General features: G+C 44.4%; 1 protein-coding gene across 2 annotated transcripts in view; it reads left to right on the top strand.

Annotated features, from left to right (window-relative positions):
* Positions 1 to 23353, top strand: part of RELL1 (RELT like 1) — a 55254-nt gene that overhangs the window by 22433 nt on the left and 9468 nt on the right. For both annotated transcript variants that reach the window (XM_080910074.1, XM_080910073.1), the window contains exons 2-6: positions 5903 to 6127; positions 7843 to 7914; positions 14448 to 14505; positions 17327 to 17563; positions 19609 to 19747. In XM_080910074.1, the coding sequence (XP_080766200.1) occupies positions 5903 to 6127; positions 7843 to 7914; positions 14448 to 14505; positions 17327 to 17563; positions 19609 to 19744 (728 nt within the window). In that variant the 3' untranslated portion in view covers positions 19745 to 19747. The remainder of the gene's footprint in view (positions 1 to 5902; positions 6128 to 7842; positions 7915 to 14447; positions 14506 to 17326; positions 17564 to 19608; positions 19748 to 23353) is intronic.

Genomic DNA, 23353 nt, shown 5'->3' with positions numbered 1-23353 from the left:
AGAGAGAGAGAGAGAGAGAGAGAGAGAGAGAGAGAGAGACACTGGGCCAGTGACCCACAGTGACACGCTTCCTCTAACAAAGCCATACTTTCTAATCCTTCGAAGCCTTTAAAACAGTTCCACTCCCTGGTGACCAAGCTTTCAACTCTATAAGTGTATGGGGAAGGGGGGGGTCACTTTCTCATTCAAACACCACCACCACAGGGGACGTTTGTGCAGCCTTTATTTCCAGTTTTGAAGTTACATTGTGTCATCACAGGTATGTACATGTAGTAGACAGGGGGCTGGGTACTCCTGGTGGTTTCAGGCGTGCACTGTAGGTCTTAGAGTAATTCCCCTGCAGATGAGTGGGGACTACACATATTAGACATCCCATATAAGGAATGTCATATTTGTCCTTCTGTGTTTGACTTGTTATAGCATCCTCAAGGCTCACCCATGCTATCATTTAGGGACACTTCCCTTCTTTATGTATGTACACTGCAGTCTCTCTATCCCTTTGCCCATCCAGAGGCACTCACGTCACTTCCTTACCAGGGCTTTTGTGACTACCCCACAGATAGATCCTCAAAGTCCTTATTCAGTTCTTTTGGATATAAACACAGTTGTAAGATTTTTGGATCAAATGACAGTTCTAGTTTACACTTTTTTATGTTTTTTTTTTTTCTTTTGAGACAGGGTTTCTCTGCATAGCTCTGGCTGTCCTGAGACTCACTGGTATCTGCCCCCTGCTGCGACCACCACCCAGCTTGTATTTATTTTACTATTTGGAGGATCTCTGTAGTGTTCTTCATCTCCTTCCTGCTTTAGTTTCTCTTGCAGCACCTGCCACTCCTGGCTTAGAAAGTTCTGCTGCATCCTAGCATGGGACCCATGGCTTTTTTTTGCCAAGCTCTTCATGGAACAGGCTCTGTTTCCTTCAGGGTGTGCTCACAACTTCTAGGTCTATGTTTTTCCTAGCCCACTTTGTGCCCGTATAGCAATGCCATAGACTGCAGAATTTGCAAACTGTGTGCATTTATTTGGCTTACAGAAGTTGAAGAGTGTGGTGTTGACATCTGGTGAAGACCTTCATGTCGCATCTTAACCTGGTGTAAGGGTTAGGGAGGGAAAGAGCACGCTGGGAGCAGAGAAGGAGGTTGGAGGTGAAACTTATCCTCCCAACAGGAGCACAGGATTAACTACTCCTGCGATAACGAAGCCACTCCTGGATAATCAACTCTCATGGTAACTGATTCTCTCCTGTGATAACCAACCCACTCCTGGATAACTAACTCACTCCTAGATAAGTAACTCTTGTGATAACTGGCCCATTCCCAGGGTAGGGTATTCAAACTGGAACATTTTAAACTTATTTTTTTTTGAAAATTTCATACATTCATACAGTGTATTTCTGATCAGACCCATCTACCACTACCTCTTGAGACAACTGTTCTGAGGTAATAATTTTTAGTTAATTGAACGAAAACTAACTCTATACCAATTAAACGCTTTCATCATTATTTACTCATATTTACCATTAATAGTTACTATGCTATCTAAAAGCTATTTTTCATTGAATTATGTAGGCCACAGTGGATTCTCTAGCCAATACTTTTCTTGTGAACTCTTGTAATCGGAAATGTCCATAAGCAAACAGAACTGTCTGTGTTGTCGAGAATGCTCATTGTCCGATCAAGTTCATTTGCCTTAAACTCACATTTAAGTAGCTTTGCATGCTGGTGGCTACTTTTCCAGGTGTTGCAGGTCAGTAATGGCCACTGAACTTCTTTGACAATGCTTCCTTTCTCTGTGGTGTATGACTTAACGGAGTTAATCGCTTAGTGACTTCATGGGGTAGAACCACTTGCTATTGCTACATAACAGATTACCTCAAAGCTTAGTGTCTTCAAGACGAGCATTGATTGGTGTGAGGATGTACTCTGGGCATCGCTCATCTGGACAGCCCATCTTTGTTCCACTTGGCATTCCAGCATCCCATGGTGCCTGCTGCCGGTCACTTTACACAGACAGGTTGGGCTTCCACACAGCATGTGGCTGGGTACCAAGAGCAAATGCCTAAAGATGCAGGAAGTAGGAAGTGAGTTGCTTAAGGCCTGGGGTCTAGATGCCAACTCCTAGTAAGTTCTGTTATGCTGAAAAGCCACAGGTGAGATTTTTTTTTAGGGGAGGAGATGGCGGCTCCACCTGTTCGTGAGAGTGGCATCCAAAACCTAGCGGTTGTTTTAAAGCCATCAAGGGTACACTCAGTACTTTGCTTGTTTTAAGACAGTCTCTCGCTGGCTTTGGGCTGAAAGGCTTCTGTCTCAGTGTTCTCTGTGCTAGGATTACAGGTGTGTAGCACCATGCCCTGTCTGAGCTACAGTTACTCTGGTTGCATTTTGTGGACGAGGAAACCAACCATTGAACATTTACGTTTTGCTCACTGAAGATGTCTCCTAAGTGGCTGAGCTGTTCCATCCACCAGGCAGCCTGAGCTTTTAAGTCCGGTGCTTTGGTGCATCTCGAGAATTGCCTGGCTTCACGAATTTAGATCCCCACCATCTGCAGCCTTTGCATTGCACTGCAGCTGAGAGTGAGTGAATGATTCTAATGAATGAATTAGTGAATTAAGTGATTCTTGTTTGCAGATCACACAACTGTGTACATGCAGGCTAGGCGCCAAGTGGGCACTGAAGACACACTTTCAACCACCTGGGTCGGAGCTGCTCAGACACCAGTTCTGAGCCCATTGCTCACTCCTGCTTCCCACTGCTAATTGCCCTTTACCTTCTGCCCGAAACCGGCAGTGACTCTGAGGAAAGCTTTTTGGTTTCAGCAGTTCCTGTGACATAAAACTGGTGGGAAAGGAAGGAAGGAAGGAAGGAAGGAAGGAAGAAAGAAAGAAGGAAGCAGGTAGGCAGGTAGGCTTACTCAGAACTGAAAAGTTAAATGTACAAATCTATGTGTTAAGGACACACATGTGCTTTTTATACACCCATCTGCATTATTTAGTGACAGGAATACATTGAAAGGAATACCATCAGATAACAGTACACTTATATAAACTTTGCTGGTGTAGCCAGCCTACGTCATTTATATGTTACAGTCTATGGACCCCAGGCTATAAAACCAATACAACATATTACCCCACCAGATTCTGTTGCCACCCAGTGGTGTTTGTGTGTCCAATTATAAAAGAGAACAGTAAAAAAATGCAGTAGGAATTTTAAAATTCCATTATAATCTGCGAGGTCTTTGTTATATGTGCATTGCATTGTTTGAAAGGCAAGTGCAGTGAGAAGTGTGTGTGTTCTTGAATGAGAAATAAAAATGCTATCTCAAATTCTAGAGGTTGCCTGATAAAGTAATGAACGGAACCTTTTGCAAGCTGATGAAACCAGTATTACTGCTCGAAGATCATGGGTTTTTCCATGTAAGAAGAGAAGCGACCCTTTGTCTCATGGGCTCTGGCTATGCCTCACTTTGGTACTGTTGGCTGCTGTTATGGCCTGTGCTCGTTCCATACTAGGAGTTAGCACAATCACATTGCATTCATCCTTTCTTAGCAACATGTTGAGAAAGCAAATTGCTGTCGCTGGTTTTCTGATTTCAGGTTTTTTTGTTTTTTTGTTTTTTTTTTTGCAGGGTAGGTGACTTGTAGGGTAGGTGACTAAATTAGAAGCTTCATTTTTATCACATCAGAAGTTAGAGCCAAGGCATCAAGCCTAAAGCTGTATTTTCCTTTACTTTGGACCCACCTGACCTTCTTTCTTTTGCTACCAGTTTTTCTGGGGCATTATCTAGTCAGAGGTCGAGGGGGCAGAGGCTGCGCTCTACTTTGAGACCGGCAGCATACTGAATTCCCTTTATCATTTATATTTAGCTCTTACCCAGGTAAAAATCCATCTTGGCTCTAATGCAGAGAAGAGTTTCAAGACAAGCTGATATGAGGCAGAGCCGGAGTTTATTAGAAAGACGTTTTAACAGATTTTAAAACAGGAGAGATGCTCAGGGAGAAAGTAACATACAGGAGAGTACAGATGTAGGTTTCTCGGTCTCCTTTGTCTTTTTAATAGACACATATACCATTTGTGTGGGTTTTGAAACTGTTCAGAGTTGCACAGGAGGTTCTTTGGCAGGGGAGGGAGTTATTGACAGGATTATAATTACTAAGGTAAAACTGTACACCATCAGATACTGTGGAAAGTAGGGCTCACTGTACAAAGCCTTCTTTGAGATCCCTAGAAAATAGGAGGGGCATGAGAACTGGAGTCATACACCTTTAGGCCTCAAGTCTGGTTATTGTTATTTCAAATTAAAATAAAACTATCTATCCATCATCCATTCATTCCTCTATCCATCCATCATTCATCCATCCATCTATCCATCATCTATCCATCCATGCATGATTCCAATTGTCCACTCATCCACTCACCCACCCATCCATCACCTGTCCATCCATCCATTATTCATCCACATGTTTAACCATCCATTTATCTATCCATCTACTCATTCATCTATCATCCATTCATTCATCCATCAATCCACCCATCAACCCACTCATCCATCATCCCCCACTTATCCATCCATCTACCCATCCATCCATCCATTCACCCACCCATCCATCTATCATCTGTCCATCCATCCACTCATCCATCCACCCACCCATCCATCCGTCCATCCATCCGTCCATCCATCCATCCATCCATGCAATCTGTATGTCAGCAGCCTACACGGCAATTGTTAGTTGTGCTGCAGTTCTTGCTACTCATCTCAGGAGGGGCTTCAATCAGCCTCTGGAGTGAGGGGCTCCTTTCTTCTCCGTATGTCATAATTTCCCCCATCTATCCCACAGGTTTTCTCTGCAGTCTGTTTTCTCTCTTTTCTAGCCCCTTGTCATGATGGTGTGCCAGGCTTAATCTGACTTACTTTCCGGAGGCCATATGACTGTTACGCTGAACCTTTTCTGGCCACCTCTGGGATAAATTCATGTGATAGAGATCTAAAAGCAAACTGCTTTGTTTTAAGCCACACCCTCACCACAGCTTCCCTTTTCTTTCAGACAGGCCCCCAGTGCTGTTGTCTGTACAGGTGAATTCTTTCCATGTGCCCTGATCTGGATGCCTGATACTAGTGTTCTCCCTTCTCCTCCCAGCTTCCAGCAGTGGCTCACCACACAGCAGGTACACAGTATCTGATGTTTAGATCAATGAATAAACAAATGCTCACAGGCTTCCAGTTTTACATTTGGACCTTAGACTAGAAATCTGAGGCCATCCCTGGCCTTTCTTTCCTCTCATGTGCTATAATCATCTTAGTTCACCAAATCCTTCTAGGATAGAAGCCACACGAGGACAGGGTGTTTGTCTATCTGGCTTGGTGTGGTGCTCTTTCATCCCTGGCATTTGTCAGGCAAGAGGGCCATCATTTGCTACTGGAGAAATACTCATGTGTGTTTGGCCCACAGCAGTTGGTTTCATCTTCATAGAAAGGTGTGCAGATAGAGCGTCAGGATGCTCCTTTCCAACACAGAGGCATTTGGTTGTTAGATCATTGTTTCTTGTCAGAGTTCTGCTAAAAGGTGGAGTTGGGCATCCACCCTATGTCTCCTGAGTCCTCACACACAACTATTCTGCAGTATGCTGTAATGACCCCTTAACACTTCCATGTGTATTCTGTGCGAGCCACTGTCCTAAAGTCCTGTGCCTCCTAAATCCCGTGTTAGAGATGCCGTATTCAGGAGGAGGTCTCGGGTTGTTTCAGCCAAGCCTGTGCTCCCACCCTTTACCTCCATCTATTGGGATCCCCAGTCTTCTGTGTATAGCTTGTAGCTTTTGGAGCACAAAACTTGGATGTACTGGAAATGTTCCCAGAGCCTCGTCACCATCATCTAACACAGCCGTGCATGTCCTCTCTGTAGACAACACTGGTAGCCACACGTTGCACTCCCGAGCAGAGACAACTCCGTCACCCACCAACAGCGCCGGGAATGGACACCCAGAATACATCGCGTATGTGCTCGTCCCTGTGTTCTTTGTCATGGGTCTCCTTGGTGTCCTCATCTGCCACTTACTTAAGAAGAAAGGCTATCGGTGTACAACTGAGGCGGAACAGGAAGTTGAAGAAGAAAAGGTGGAAAAGATAGGTAAATAACCTACGCTTTTCTTTTTTAATGGGCCAAGGAACAGGTTCTAAATAATAATAATAATAAAAAACTTCATATATACTCCAATTTTTATAAGGAAAACTATTTCTGCAGTAAGTAATCAGCTTGAAACCTTGTCTGCATTTATTGAATACTTGTTGAGTGTTTACTTCCGAGCCTGGAAGCCTCGGGACTGTTATTTGTGCAGTGTAGATTTATTTCTAATTTTATTGACATTTAATTTAATGAGGACACTTTCTCTGCACCTTGAAGGGTTAATGTGAGATTTGAAACAAGCTGTTTTGATGATTGGCAGCTACTCATACACCTAGTTCTTGCTGTTACTTATTGAGTAAGGTTCTAATAAGAATGGTAGGGACATGAGACGGGTCTCATCGGGTTTGTGGTGTTAGTATTACTGGATGGAGGAGCTGGAGCTGAAGTCCATGGGACTGAACTTTATGTTGTTAAATGAATAAACGTGGGTGTAGTTCAGTAGAGCTGCAGCAGGAACTGGTGCTTCCATGTGAATGTCTGGACGCTCATCTTTTCCTCTGTCTGCACACGCATTGACAGCTCGTGGTGGTGTAATTCCCACCCACCGCACATTTCCTCACTGATAGTCCTATCCACTCATGTCTTAGGGAGGTCACATGATGGGCCTGAAGACTAGCAGCTCACTCTTCATTCGTCTCAGCCCCTCTGTGACATCTTTGCAAGGAGGTGACATTTGGAGTAGGTCACTCATGGAGGATATCCGCAGGGCCTGTGAGGGAAGGTTTCCCAATCCTTGCCAGCTTGCTGGACTGTTGGTTTTTCCACCCCCACTGACCTTTGAGGCTGCGGAACATGGGTGAACATGATGAGTCATGTTCAGCGAATGAGCAAACCAGCCCTGAGTGTTTGTCAACAGAGCAGGGCCTCCCACTCGGTTCCTTCTAACCAAGGCAGGTTGGCTTCCACTGTGACTGTTCAAACATCCACAGGTCATGGGAGAGAAGCCTCCCTTGCGGTGCAGAGGACGCTCTTGCTTGTCGTGGTTTTTTTTTTTTTTTTTTTTTTTTTTAACTCTGTGCAGTCTCTCAATCCTGCCGCATTGTCTTGTCCTGCTCAATAAATTAAACAGATCAGCTTCCAAATGGAGGCTTTTCCTCTTTTTCTGACTATCACACAGACCACTAATGCTGGATACCCAAGGTAAACTGAGTCTGTAAACAGAAATAACCAGTGCCCAAATTCAGCTACTTTGTTTAAAAGGAAAAGAGAGTTTTGTAAACATGGAAACCATAAACCAGTAAGCTAACTGTATACAGCAATTAAGTCTGCGATTAGATGAAACCTAGGGACGATGGCGTTTCTTTTGGTGAACCTTCTTGTTTCCCCAGAGGTAATAAGGAGAAAGAAGTGAAAGTGGAGGCAGATATACACGTATTCCTGTCTTGTCATGCAAAGGAGTGGATATTTGATCTTGAGAGATTGTTAGACAGTCCTGCACCGTTTTCTTATACATTTGAAATTAGTGTTCTACTGAGGAACTCAGCACGTGTGGCATTCGGAAGGTGGGGCTGAAGGTTTAAAGCTAGACTCAGCACTATGTGAGGGTGCATAAGCTTTCTGGAAGGTATTCCGTGAGGTCTTGGGCTCTAAGATAAATGTCTAATTGACTTGTTGTGGGTGACCAGTCATAACACCTCCCTGTCTTCTTTTTCTCTTAGAGTTGAATGACAGTATAAATGAGAACAGTGACACCGTCGGGCAGATTGTCCACTACATTATGAAAAATGAAGGTAAGGGTATCTTTGTGCTTCGGGGCATTTCAGTGTTATTAAAAATCTCCATAGAGTCAGAATTTGAATGGCTTCTCACTGCTTTTATCTGAGCCCTGTAACACCTCAGCATTGCCCCAGTAGGAGAGTCTGCCTTGGTTGGTGGTATTTGGTGGCTTCAGCACCACAGAGGGCCAGGAGAGTCCATAGCTTCCAGTCTGTGTGTCACGTGACTTTATAAAGCCCCAGTTTCCTCCTGTAGCGTGAGAGTTACATTACACAACTGTGTGGAATAGCACATGGACGTGCTGGGTGTCATAAGGACTGACGCTCTACCACACTTAAGGATATGAGCTTGACCCCCAGCATCCTGGTAAGAACTGGGGAGTGGTGGCAAGTGCCTGTAAGACCAGCCCTGGGCACATGGATGCAGTGAGGTCCTGGAGGGCTCTGACCAGCTGGTCTAGCCAGTTGGTGAGCTTCAGGTTCAGTGGGAGAGGAGAGCGATTGAGAAAGACACCCTCATTGACTTCTGACCTCCATGTGTACGCACATATGAATATACTCTCATACATAATGCGCACACACACACACACACACACACACACACACACACACACACACTTTTGCCAGTTTAACCATTTGGAAGTGGGAAGTTGAGTAGCATCCGTGTCCTTTCTAAGAGCTATACAAGTGTCAGGATACTCCAGAACTTCCTCAACACTCCACTCAGAAAGATGTGTTTCTCTCCCTGTTCCTTCCTCCCCAAACTACTTGAAAAGCTGTGTTTCTTTCTGCCTGTCTGGTTTGTGTCTTCCATAAATATCCAGTATTGAATGAGGAAACTGAAGCATTAGGACCAAGGTGTCTTTTTTTTTTTTTTTTTTTTTTTTTTTGTTCATATTTTTGAGATAGGTTAAGTCTGGCTTTGAACTCAGAATATAGCCATGGAGGGTCCTGAACTCTCCCTGTACCTCCTAAATGTCGAGATTATAGGCATTTACCACTATGCTCAGCCTTATGAAATGTTTTTTAAGTGAAGGATTCAATTGTTACTGAATAAATTAGGGTCATTGTTCTGAATGCTAGGGATTGTGCTAATAGGATAATGTTTTCTGTTGCTGTAACTGACTACCACAAGCTTGATAAGCTATAAAGAACAGAAGTTTCTTTAGCTCATGATTCTAGAGGCTAACAGGTCTACGCATGGGGCAAGAAATCTGCTTGGCATCTGCAGAGGGCCTTTATTGCTACATTCTGACCTGGAAATAAGACGAGACAGAGCAATCATGTCAAAAAGAGCCTGCTTTTATTGAGAAGAATAAAACAAAACAAAACAAAAAACCCCCCAACCTACTGTGTTAGTAATCCATGAATTCAAGAATCCATGAGCAGGCTAGTGTATCCGTTAGGGCAGAGATCTCCTGACCCAACACCCGGAAGCCTCACCTCCAAATGCCATCAGCATGACTTTGCAGGATAATGTTTCTGACGTGAGTGAATTTTAGGACTCCCCTGAACCCGGAAAAACTCTTGGTAGTTCATAAGGGTTGTGGAGCTCCTTACCCTATTTGCTGAGATGCTCCAGCATCTCTTTCCATCAGCATATGCCACCATGCCGTCACCAGCCCTTCCCTGGCACCTCTGTCCTCCTAGCACACAGCAAGAGCTCCCACTTGGTCCAGACTAAGATCTGCACCTGCTTTCCAGCTGTGCTTTGTGTCTTTCGCTGAGATCTAGTAGTTTGACACATGATCTTACCTAGGTTTCAACACATCCATGTAAAGCCAGTGTTGTTCTCAATTTACAGGTGAAGGAAGGAAGGGAGGCTCCCAGGGCTTTAGGTACAGGCGGTTCGAGCCTCTGTCTAATTCTAAACGTTGTCCAGCTTTCAGCCTTGCAATACCATTTCCCTCTTTCAATTTTGATAGTTTGAAAAACAAAAAACAAAAAAACAAAACAAAACAAAAAAACAATGAATAAACTTAGTAGAATAGTTTTTAGAATAAGAATAAAGAACCAAGAATATTTGGGTTTCCCATTAGGGCATGGGATTTGGGGATACCGAATCCCACCATACTAGTTTATAACCTAGAAGGTTTTCAGGTTGACTCTGAGGCCAAAATTCCCCACTGAATTGAACAAGCACCTCGTTACCCCACCTTGTATTCTACAGTTAGCACAGCTTCAAGCTTGATTTCAATTTAGACTTCACTGTTGACGACGCCCACGCCGTCACTGTCACTGAGCCTTGGACAGAGGCCTGGGGGACTGAAAAAGAAACACACACAGACACATACATGGGTCACTCAATAATCAGTGAATGCCAACCAGGCTTTACTGGGGACTCCTTTTATATGGGGTGAACAACAAAGCCTGGGGAGGTCAGGTGTAGTCACGAGTGTACAAAACAGGATGTAGCTCAGATGGATCATTCTAGGGCATGGCTAAGAACCACAGTGGGTACAAGGAAGGAGTTCTTTAGCAAAACAAGTTGGGGAGGGGAAAATAAGGCCAGGCTCCAATGTCGGGTTACAACAGCTCCCCTTTTTATATTATATAAAAGACAAATTTATAGAGAGGAAGTTGAGGCTCAAATGAGTAGAAAAAAGGCATAACTTCAGTTTCAAGCAGCTCCTTGTCTTAGGATCAATCTGGGGGTCCAAGACTCTTGACTGTCTTTGGGTACCCTGCCAGTCTTCAGAGCCCCTGCCTTAGGTGAGCCTGGTCCTACAGGGTTGCCCGTCCTTGGCTAACTGCTTGTCGTTATGGTCACAGTGTTTCTATGGTCCAAAATGTTATATTGGCCTCAACTGGCATCAAGAAAGCGTGCTTCACAGAGGATCCAGGACGGCTATAACAAGCCCCTCTTGCAGTCTCAGCTGCACCTCATGACCTTGTCTTATATGAAGGAGGGAAGGAGCATGGCACCCAGCTCTGGACACGCTGGATGCTCGAAATAAGCTATGGAGCACAGGCGTGGTAAAGGAATAGAGTAAAGATCAAGAGGGATAAGGTTCTAGCATGCGGTGTCAACAAAATCTCTTCCTTCATGAAGGACATGGTACTGTTGTCTCACCATCATCAATTGAAAAGCTGCAAGTCGACTTCACAAAATACCTAGAAACTTATTAAAAGGAACTGGTCCAAACATAAGAATATGGTATAATCTGGTCACATTAAAGTTAAGAGAAAAGTCATTACAACCTTTTCTCTATTAGATTAATTTTTTTAAATCTGTTTCTATAGTCCCCATGTTCTCTGTCCCACAAGGTTACAACACACTGTTATTTTCCTGAACTGACACTCTGTATTTACAAATTATAATGACTCTGAACATTTTTAAAGAAATTAAAAAGGAATAAGATGAAGCACGTGCTCCCCGTTAACATGTTTCCATGTTTACCCCCAAAGCACATAGTTTTAATTATTTGTGTTATTGATGTATGGGCAGTTTCCTGCTTTGTGTTTTTAACTTGCCAGATGGGTAATTTAATTTGTCAGATGTAGTCCTGATTTTTTTTTAAATTGAGGTTTATTAGAATTTTAATGTAAATTTAAGCCAGAAGGGGGACGAAAACTCAGGCTGAAGGAAAGGACATTGGGGTTTGGATATAGTAGCTGATCTGCTGAGCAGGTACATTTTGTGGTAGTGTTCTGTTACATACTGTGTGTGTGTTGTGTGTGTGTGTGTGTGTGTCACTGCACATGCCTGGGAAGGCTAGAAGAGCTAGCTCTCCCAGGAGCTAGAGTTGTAGGTGCTTGTGAGCCAATCACCATGGGTGCTGGGAATCTAATGGCTTCTCTGCAGGGGTAGCATGTGCTCTAACCACTGGGCCATTTCTCCAGCCGATGCTGTGCTTCCAACAGAGGATGTGTGCAGATTCCCAACCCAGGTAGTTCTTCACCTCCGAATGACAGCTCGATGTGCCATCCAATCACTTCTGACTCTGCCAGGGAGTCAGTGTGGTCTCCCCGAGGCAAAGGGCTCCATTTCACAAGGCTGGCCTGCTCTAACGTTCACACTAAGAATCTGAGAATCTCACAGTCCCTTCCTCAGGTTTACTAGTTTGCTAGAATGGCTCCCAGAAAGCAGGGATACTCTTGTTACATTCAGTGGTTTGTTAAGGGAGAACAACTAGAGGTGGGGAGCCAGGCATTGGGAGCTCAGGGCTGGGGCCCGAAGTTACTATCCTCTAATCACAGAGCCTTTGATTTCTGTTCCTACCCTGACTCACCTGTTATCCTAGAGTCTGATCAAGTGGCTCATTATGAATGACTGAAGATACCCCTACTTGACTTGGGGAATTGTCTCAAGGGTTTTTTAGAGCTTTTCCACACCCACACACCTATCGTTTTTCTTCCTAATCTCAAGAACTGGAATAACTTCAGTGCTGTCTGGATCCCTCTTCTCTACAGAGCCACACCGAGTGGTGTCTGTGCAGTCAGTGGGCTTTTCTGCATTGTGTAGGAGTTTGTGAAGTGTCAAGGCCTAGTAAACAACCTCACATTTTATTTAGCGGGCACTCATCATTTTTAGGGGGTTGTTTTCGCAGGTCACTTTAAACAATTTTCTTTTGAATGCTTCTCACTGTGAAATCTGTTACAGCTGCTGTGACATCGTTCCCTTTGTTGTTATTTTTTTCTCTTTTGTCAAGTTTGGTAAATTATGGGAAAGTGCAAACTGGCCATTTACTTTGTGTTTTATATAAGACATATATGAGACTATACTTCTTTATTAGTTCATCTTCTGCTATTTATAATGGGCTATACAGAGCATTTTGAAAGCAGAGTGGTTTGCAGTAGCTCACAGTTTGAAGGATGGAGGCCCCATCAGGCAGCCTCATTGATTTTGACTTCGATGAGGGTCCACCTGGCTGGTCACATCTTCGTGGATACCAACGTGCTGGGAGCATTGGAGAAAGGCAAAGAACATACAGTAACCAGGGAGCCAGAGAAAGAGCATCTCTCCTTGTGAGGCTAGGACTCAAATGCAGGGACACCTGCGAGCTAAGGATACTCTCACTGAGCTGTATCCCCACCCCTTGAACTTTTATATTTATACCAACCCTTTCTTGGGAACTAATGGTGAAAGAGTATCCTAAGAGCTGTCTGAATTCTGAGGGCAGTGTTCCAATGACCTAATCACCTTCTCTGGATTCCAAAGGTTGGACCATTTCTCATAGCACCACGTTCCACCTGTGTGCTGCCATCATGTAGCAAACTTGAGGGAGGATAGCATCAAAGGATGCCAAGCCAAGGACAGCAATAACAGCACATACAGATGCTGTAATGGAGACCAAGGTTTCAACACAGGAATCTTTGGGGAAACCAAAGCACATGGAAACCCAGGCAACACTCCAGCCTATTATCTGAAAGGAAATTCTTTTCCTGAGTCCTCATTATCAGTCACATGGGAAGGCGACTTATATCACAAGCTTATGAAGTGTGCCAGTGTCAATGTGTCTTTTTTTTGTTGTGTGGGTGGAAATAGTGTAGATCTAACCCAGAGCTTGTTTTCTTAAATAACCAAAAACTTTCAGTTTTACATTTAGACACTCTCACAATTTCGAGGGGCAAAAAAGAGGGGAAAGTACTTTTTTTAGGAAAGGGATGACTGACTTATGTAAATATTTCTTAGAAACACCGCCCCCACCCCAATGGATTCCTAAAAGTTGCAGTGGGGTGGTGTGGTTCCCACAGTATGGGGAAACTGGAGATCATGGGGGAACCCAAAACAAAAATAAAACAAAATGACAGCAAACTCACTTTTTTCTATGTAAGGCAACAGATAGGCCATAGGCCAGAGGTGGGTATAAATCTTTGCTATTGTATTTTCATGGGAGGGTGGGTAAGGGAAAAAACTGGGAGGGGCAAAAAGGAAGTCAGGCTCTGAAGCAGACAGCACGTGAGCCCTCGCCTCTCAACTCCCCCAGTAGAGTTAGAACTAGAGTTAACTGTCCTTCTCTGGGGATGTCATGTGATGTAAGCTTTAATGTGCTACCTGTCATTAGTTCATGTGGTAAATAGCAATTTATTTATTCTTTTTCCTCTCTGGAAAATGTATTGTAGTTAGTCATGAGAACTATGCTTTAAAGATCAATGGAAAAGGTTAGGGGTTGGTGATAGCGTTTGGCCTTGACTATTGAATAGCCAAAAGAAGCTTGACATTCACGGTAGCCTGTGACTGGCCACTCTGTGAGGAATAAGAACATAGGGTGTGGGTGTGGGTCAAACCTAAGAAGCGTGGGCTCAGTGTGTTGACAGCTCACATTCGTGGGGTTTTAAAGAATGAACACTATAACTCTAAGTTAAGCCCTCCCATGTCACATACATTTGAGGCATTTGTCCAATGTAGGGGCTTTTGTAGCCCTAGAGCAGAGCAAAGGCAGTTAGCCAAATGGGAACTAAACCTCCTCCCACCTTCCTCATCTGGGCCTTTGGGAGCTGAGAGGAGGAGTGAGGCTTTTCACAGGCAGCTTTTCTAACATGTCTCTGATTGCTCATTCACCCCATTTAGTTCTCTTCTGTTTTTTTGTTTTTGTTTTCCTCAGCGAATGCAGATATTCTGAAAGCGATGGTAGCTGATAACAGCGTGGGTGACGTTGAAAGGTGAGTGCCTCTCTTCCAGTGGATAGAGACAGTTTTCATTTGTCTGTTTGGACTGATGCCCTTGGTACTGTGCTCAGCTAGAGCTGGCCTCTAGCCTTTGGGTACTATTGGCATTTGGGGTCAGGCAAGTCTTTGCTAAGAGTAATGGCTGGAACAAGGTGGATTGCTGACTGGATGACAGAGCCCTATCCCTCTCCTTCAAAGTGTGACAACCTAAAATGTCTCCATACACTGACAACATCACTCTGTGACCTGAGCTCACAGGAATTGGGTCCAGAACCCACAAGGTGTTGAGGGCCAGAGCTGGGAAATAGAAGATAAGGAAGACGGAAAGCTGGGGCCAGGAGTTCTTGTGCAAGCCGATGGCTTATGCCAAGTGAGTTTATTAAGGGACACACCATCTTAAATACAGCTTTTGTGGGGACAGTGGGGTACAATTGGTGGAAAGCTGTCATATAGAAGTCAACAGGAAGCCAATCAAACAGTGTTACACAAGGGAAACAGAAGATATCTCAAGTGCTCCACAAACGGAGCACACAGTGGTCATGGATCTGATACCCATGGAAGAGCTGAGTTCTCGGGATGAAGTCAGTTCCTCCAACGACATTCCCCTAGGTCTTTACTGGCTCTGCCAAGCTTCTTCCTGGTTTGAGATAACCTTACATCAGGACTTCAAAGAAAGCCTTGGATCAGCCTGGGTCTCAGTAACCCTGGTTGAGAACTCTTACGGCAAACGGTAGTGTTGGAGAAAGTGAGGTTACTGGCTAAGAAGAGTCAAAGAGCAGGTTCAGAGCTCAAGAGTGGTTGTGCCCTGCCTCTAGTGTGTAGTTGGCTGCCTGTTGAGGGGCAACTTAACTGAGCCTGTTGAGTTCCAGACCCATTGCCTATAAAGCACTGTGTTAACATTGTTCAATTATTACCAGGAAGACAGAGCACTTTGGCTCCTGCGAGACCTATATGATCAACAGTAACTAAATGATAACCTGGTCAGTTTGAAATACCTGCTATCATCTGTTTTTGTATTACTGGTTATAGGTCATGGTTGTTGGGCACCCGATTTCCCCTGTAATTTATGTCTAAATAATTCTCAATTTTTCCAACTAGGAACATGGACTGGATATATGATGCAGTGTAGGATAGAATAGGGTAGTCACAGATCTTTGCCCTGAAAGGATTCAGCCGGTGTGGCATAGCAATGGGTGTGGAAGGCCTTCTGAGAGGTACAGGTTGGGATTTGGGGGGTTGTGGGAACCAGAAGGTCAACAGGAAAGAAGTGCTGTCTGTGCCAGGTTGTACTGATGTCAACAGGTTCTGTAGACAGGCCACCTGGGAATGGTTCGGTGGCCAGAGAATATGAAAAGTGTGACAGGGTGTTGAACTGGGATGGAGTACCATGCTAGAATAAGCAGGGTCTTCTGTGTATTTGGCCCCTAACACATCTTTAATGTGAATGTGTCTGTAAGATGGACCTTGTTGTATGTGCACATCACGGGCTATGCCGAACACTGAGCCGCGTGCTCAAGAAGTTCTGGAGATGGAGTTTAGGACATAGAGACTGATGTTTTCTAACCTTTCGCCTTAGATATCTGGTGTTCAGTACCTATTAGCTCCCAGTAGCCTGAACGCAGTTCACAGTGGGCCTGTTATGGGGCTGTGTAATCACTGATACTTGTTGGGAGGATGTAGTTAATGAGCTTAATTTTCTAATACATGGCATCGAGCTAACATTGTCCTACTGTGTGTTTGGGCAGCTTTAAGGACATTGCTAAAGAGTACATGAGAACTTATAGTTGTTGTTACTGTTTTGATTTCTCAGTTCGAGCATGGCCTGGACTGCTTTTGAAGTGTTCTAGTTCTGACTGCTGGCTGCCCAGAGGCTGGTTTCTGCCAGCCATCTGTGTGGCTTTGAGGCTCTTGTGTCCCCTCTCAGAGGACTGACTCCTTGTCAGTTGAGCCCTGCGCTGTTTGGAGCCCCCCCCTTTCTAGCATAGGGTTGGTATATGCTTTCTGAACATAATTGACATCTTCTGTCCGTAATCCTGCCTTATATATCTTAGCTGGTCTGACCAAATGTCTTCTAGGTTACCCAACTGGTCACCAGTCTCTGAAGCACTGTGTGTGGCTGCAGGCATGAATGGGTGGGTGGGTGGGGGCTCTACAATTTGACTTTCTAGGTTTTAATCTCAAAACCACTTAGGTGCTGTTCATACTTGGTAAGATACTTTGCTTCTTTGAGCCCCAGGGTCCTTATTTTGTGGTAAGGGGAGTAATGCTTATACCATAAAGACCCATCAGGATTTATTAAATTAACACATAGGCCGTTCTTAGGAGATGATTAGGTATTCTGTTGTCAACATCAGCATCTACTTCCAGTATCACTGTCTCTTAGCCTGGAAGTTTCTTCTTTGATGTAATAGTCAGATTGGATCTAATATTCTAACCATTTTTTTTCCTTCCCATGGTACACCCAGGGTGTCTTGCTTGGAGTTCAGGCGGACTCTTGGCTATGTGTGAGAAACCAGTGTGATTGTATGAGGAGGAGAATGGGAGTTTTGGGGAAAAATTATGTGAAGCTGAATTGCGTGGCTTCCTTCGGAACAGTGGCTCATTCCCCAGCCCGGCTACTGTCATTGTTCGAAGGAACAGCTGTTGCATAGTCCTGAGAGCTGAGTGCTGTTGCCTGGGGCCAGTTCACAGAGTTCATTTGTACAATTGAAGGCTTTGTTGGCTTAAACCTTCCTGCATCTCAGGAAACAGCTGCCTTCACTGGGGTTTCTTCTAAGTAGCCATTTTTAACTTGTCTCCTTCTTCTCCACCTCAGCCCTGTCACTCCTAGCACACCAGGGAGCCCACCTGTGAGTCCTGGGCCCCTGTCACCAGGGGCCACTCCAGGAAAGCATGTCTGCGGTCACCATCTACACACAGTGGGAGGTGTTGTTGAACGGGACGTGTGCCAGCGCTGTAGGCATAAGCGGTGGCACTTCATAAAACCCACCAACAAAACCAAAGAAGGACGGCCGCGGCGACAGGGGGAGGTCACCGTCCTCTCTGTGGGCAGGTAAGGGGTCCTGATGCTGCTTGTGTGTGGGACCTGGTTGCCATGGTTACAGGTTTATCCTTAGCTTTTTATTTGGGGTTAAGTTCTTATGACTCTGGCTTCTTGGATATGTCCTGGTTTGGATCTTGGGTGTTCCTGACAGACCAGCTCTTGATAGCTCATATAGAACAAGTATTAATTAAAAGGTGAGAAATTAATTACTCTCTGTAAATGGATGTAACAGATGATCATGTTAGTGTATGACAGCTATTTAGAGCCAGAGGCCCCATCCACTCCTGACTTTGCAGGTTTGTAAACAGAGCGAGTCGTGGCAGGTGCCATGCAGGGGTTTTTAGTGAAAGCAACCTGGGGTGGTGTGTATCAATTGATTCCTGTGCCACTGGCTCTGGCTGGTCACTTGTCTTCACCAAAATGCCAGGCCATCGGGAAATGTCATGCAGCCATGCATCAGAAATAGAGAAATACAGGTTTGGTCCAGAACTTTCCAATCTCTGTCACTTAAGATCCACACCTGGTGCAGTGACTTTTTAATTTGCAGTCACCTCTGCTGTCCCCTGGGTCCCTCAGTCCCAGAGTATTATTTCCTTGTGATCCTCATGTGATGTGAAGATCGATGGACATCTCAGTGAGACTTGACACGGGCAGGTTTGCAGGGGGCACTCATGCAGTTTGAGGGTTTATACAGGAAGTGCATTGTGTCAGCTGTGAAACACTGGGAAAGGTCAGCCATGCAGGAATCACAGAGTAAGTGCTGGGCTTAAATTAGGCCAAACGTGGAGGAAATGTCGACTGGACTCATTGCTTTTACCTTGATATAGCTGTGGTCCCACTACTTACAGACGATTCTGTCACTGTACCTCAGTTTCCTCGCTGCCCAAGGTGTGGAGGCAATCACAGCCACTTTTCCAGGCTTCTGTGAAAGCTGAACATGGCGACTCAGACAAAGGTTTTAGAGTAGTTTCGGGCTCAAGAGCATCCAAGGAATATTGTCAGTTTTAAAGGTTCTTATTGTAATTTTAGTTTTGTTGAGTCTTGTTCTGTGTGACAGTGGTCTTCAGGACAAGGACAAGGGCCGTTTGTCTCTACGGCAGAACAGTGCAACTCACGACCATACTTTTATCAAGAGGCAGAGTCATGGGAATTTATGAACACAGTGAATGGGAACCTGAACCCGTGTGGACAAAGCACATTCGGTTTCGCCTTGAAAAATGTGCTGAAAATTCTCAGCTTAGCTCCAGAATGCATCTTTCAGGGCTCCAAGTCCACCCCCCTCTTAGATGTTGTGGGTGGTGGGTTTTTAATCATTATGGCTGCTTTTCAGAATGTTTGGTTACGACTCTTCTAGGCTGACAGGTTAGTCTCTGCTTCTCAGAGTCCTCCTCTATGTGGCTTGTGACCTCATTTTGGACAAGGCCACCACTATAACATTGGTTACTGGAAGGCTCTGGGGGTTTGATGAACACTGTTCTAAAAAGACAGTAGATTGCCTTAACTTTTCTCACACTTTTTTAATGAAATTAAAATTAAATTCTTTATTTGTTTTTTTCTTTAATCTCGAGTGAAAATCAATGTAAATTTGCCTTTGGAAAGCAGAAACAACTTCCAGTGGTAAAGTCATACTTGGCTCCTCTGCCTGGCAGGTGTGCATTTGCTCAAGGTGGCTATGCGGTGGCCATCTTGGTTATTCAGCCTAAGTGTTTCCTGATCCACTTTGTGTGCTCCATTAACTGTTAGGAATGTTGCTCAGGGGTCTGCAGGGAAAAACAGACTCTCTTTTCTTTTCCTTTCTCTCTCTCTCTCTCTCTCTCTCTCTCTCTCTCTCTCTCTCTCTCTCTCTCTTTCTCTCTCTCTCTCTCTTTCTCTCTCTCTCTCTCTCTCTCTCCCTCTCCCTCCCTCCCTCCCTCTCTCTCTTTCTCTCTCTCTTTCTCTCACACACTCTCTCTCTCCCTCCCTCCCTCTCTCTCTCTCTCTTTCTCTCTTTCACCTACAGTTTCTGCTTGGAACTGGGATAGCAAAGCACAGTCACATCTCTTTTCTGGCCTCAGGTTCAGAGTCACAAAGGTGGAGCACAAGTCAAACCAGAAGGAGCGCAGAAGTTTGATGTCTGTCAGCGGGATTGAGAGTGTCAACGGGGATGTGCCTGTAACACCCGTGAAGAGGGAGCGAAGTGACACAGAGTAGCTGGTGAGCTGTGGTTTTGGGGACATTGGGGCCAAAGGGTGGCAGGGTGGGTTGGACAGCCCTCTGGAGGATGTTGGCCACACAGGAAGTAAGAGAGCTCCCCTGAAACTGTTGGGATTTCAGGGCACCGAGTCTTTAGGACTTCATGAATACTTGTCTACCCAGAGCCCCCTGTAAAGAGGGTAAGGACTGTGAGACAGGAATCAGCCTTCTGGGAGAAGGATCACCTCAAGTTCCTAGTGTAACTACATCAGTACAGGCCTGTCTCCACTTGGGAGGCTAAGGCAGGAGGATTATGACTTTGAGAGTGGCCGGTGAGACTCTTGTGGTCAAACAAAACAACAAAAGATAGCGTGTGACAAAAGATATCCATTTTTACCTTGTTTAAGTAGACTGTGTTTGAAAAATACTGGAATAGCAGGCTGCTGTTTTGAACTTGGAAAACCATTCTCCTTCATTTATTATGAACCACCAGTTGGAATATTACTCTGCAGTACTTGGTAGGAACATTAAGAAGTCTCTTTATTTATTATATATAAGTACACTGTAGCTGTCTTCAGTCACACCAGAAGAGGGTATCAAATCCCATTACAGATGGCTGTGAGCCACCATGTGTCTGCCGGGATCTGAACCTAGAACCTCTGGAAGAGCAGACAGCACTCTCAACCACTGAGCCATCTCTCCAGCCCCGGAATATTACTTAGATACCCCAGGAACAATATTGCTCCTTGCACCGGTTGTCCTGGAGCGCTCCAAAGATGGCTTCTTTGTTTAGACGTTTCAAAAGCTTTAGCTCAGCTACTTTCCTGTAATGACTTCCTGTTGGCTTAGCTTTCACCTTCCTTTCTGGCTTGAGGAATGTTTGTTGTCTTTATGCTTGTTATATGTAAAAGGGTGAGGCCTGGTTGAAGCATATAAACGAATTAAGGTTAGGCACAACCTCCACAGTATGGTAGACTGGCCGAGCTGAACCTGTGTCCTGGATCTGGCTGTCAGGGACAATGCTCTGTTTGTTACTCTAACACTGAAGCTTGGGCCAGGTGTGGCAGCCTTTTCCGTCTCATTGGTTCATGGAAATGAGACTACCTGTCTTGGGGTGACAATGAGGTTTCTCTGAGGTTGTGATGAAGTGTAGGCCCTGTCATGCTGCGCACACTGGACATGTTGGATGGTGTTGCTGTATCCTGTGGTAATTCGCACTTGGAGGGTGAGGCTGAGTGGAAGGCACAAAGGTCACTGTGCTTCTCTAATAGCTTGCAGGGTCAAAGAGCTAAAGAGATTCTGGAAGCCACCTGGAGGAGGTGTGTCCCTTAACTCTCCAAAGCATGGAGGTACTGGCCCCTCTTTACAGCTTGTTCCTGTGGGTTTGTGTTGAGGGAGATCTGGCCCCTTCTAATTTTGGGAGCTAAATAGGGGATTCTTTTGTTTTTTGTTTTGTTTTTTTTTTTTTTTGTATTTTTGTTTGTTGAGACAAGAGTTTCTCAACTGTGTAATTCATGCTGGTCTGGAACTTACCACACAGCCTGGGCTGGCCTGGAACTTACGACATAGTCCTTTTTCAGCGTCCTGAGTACTACTATTACTAGTGTGGGCTACCTTACCTGGCTTAGGTAATTTCTTTAAAGAGGAAATAAAAAAAAGTTGGCTTCTCAGCTGAGAGGACCCTAGGAAAGAGGGTGAGTGACTGTTTCCTGACAGCAGCTCGTGTGAACTTGGGATTCTAGCTTTCTGGACACAGCACTGGTACTCTGCCATTGTCGTTGTTATAAATGTTTCCTAACAAGGTTCACACCAGCATCCCAGATGAGGAATCTCGTACATGGGTGGATAGGTTACGTATCAATCAATGGCCACATCACTGGACAGCAGATTCAAGACTTGTACCCACATCTTTGAGTTGCAAGATAGAACGCTAGCCTGACTCAGTCAGCCTGTGGTGATCCTTAGGAGGAAGCCTAAGCCCTGGCTGTTGAACACTTCTACTGACCATTTTAGAACTACAATGCACTCTGACACCTACCAGGATTACATAACTAGGTTCTATTAGAGGCACACCAGTGTGAGCTCATTTGGAAATACATAGTTCTTAACTGTCCATACCTCCTTTTTTTATATGAAGGGAAGATATCAATGCACAGATTCAAGGCAAGTGCCAATGTAGTATATGGGATACTGATGTGTGCTGTTCAAATCAGTAAGAATCACCTAGTGGCTTCAAGAAGGAAACATATTCTCTCATACCCCAATTTACTGTAGTTAATCTTGAGGTATAAAAAAAAGGTTATTATGGGAATTAAAAAATTCAAAGGCAGACAGAATAATAATGAAGTGTCTATAACCTTTGAAATAATTGTTATCTCACTATGCAGGTGAAGTTCTTTAGTTCAAAATTTAAACAACTTGTTTGTAATTATGAGGAAACTGGAGTTCACAGTGCAACCCAGGGAACCCGGCTTCAGTTGTCATAGACGTCAACCTGTTTTAAGAAAAGCGGGTCTTACGTTGTATCTCTGCCAAATTATTTGGAGAATGGACCAAGAAAAAGCAAAAACCAAATCAAACCAAACCAAAAAAAAAAAAATCCCTTAACGAATTTGTAATATTTTAAAGGTCAATGAGTTTTATTATGTTTCTGAGGAAAATTTGCTTGGGATAGTTGATTTGACTTACTTTCAACCAACAGAACCCGGAAGTTTTCATCTGGTCTGAAATCTGGGCCCCAGGACTGAGTCAGAAGATATGCCATAAGATGTAGCAATAGCTTGGTGTGGTGGCTCACGCCTTTATTCCCTGTACTTAGGAGACAGAGGCAGGCAGATCTGTGAATGGGCAACCAGCCTGCTCTACGCCTGTGTTCTAAGCCTGCCAGGGCTACACAGTTGAGACCTTGTCTCAAAGAGAGGGAAATACATACTTTATATAAAGTAGTGAAAAGGCTGGTCTGTTTTTATGTAGTTAAAATTAAATGTTTGACGTTTTTGGGTTTTTTTTTTTTTTTTTGTTTTTGCTTGTTTGTTTTAGTACAGAATAGAGTTTATTCAGGTCATGGGAGAGTTAAGAGGGTAGTAGAGGCAGAGAGAGAGAGAGAGGAATAGAGTAGAGGAGTAGAGGCCGGTCATGAGCACATGGAGAGAGGGGGGAAGGGACAGGGAGAGAGTCAGGGAGGGGGAAGGAGCAAGAGGGCAAGAGAGAGCAAGTGAAGTTTTTTTTTTCCTTAAATGTAATTTTGTTCAAATTGGGTTTTCTAGCTGCTTTATTGTAGCACCTTAATTTTACTCTAGATTCTCTTATTTATTGGGTTATTGGGTTCTTCTCCCTATTCCCAATCCCTTTCCTCCTTCCCACTCTCCCTCCTTTCTCTCTTTCAACAGAATCTATGCTTGCCGAAGTCAGTTTACTATATCCACAAACTCTGCACTTTTGCATTCATACACTGTCCAACTGAAAATCTTTCTAGAAGTCCTCTGTCGGTCCTGACTGCATATGTACCCCTGTCTTCCCATGGCAATCAATACCTGTTTGCATAACATTTACTTGCATTTGGTATGATAAGTAGTTCAGGCGTGATTTAGAATTTACAGGCAGAAATGTGCATGATGTGCAAGTATT

This window comes from Micromys minutus (assembly GCF_963924665.1).
Source record: "Micromys minutus genome assembly, chromosome: 1".
NCBI lineage: Eukaryota > Metazoa > Chordata > Mammalia > Rodentia > Muridae > Micromys > Micromys minutus.
This window is presented reverse-complemented; position numbering and strand designations above follow the sequence as displayed.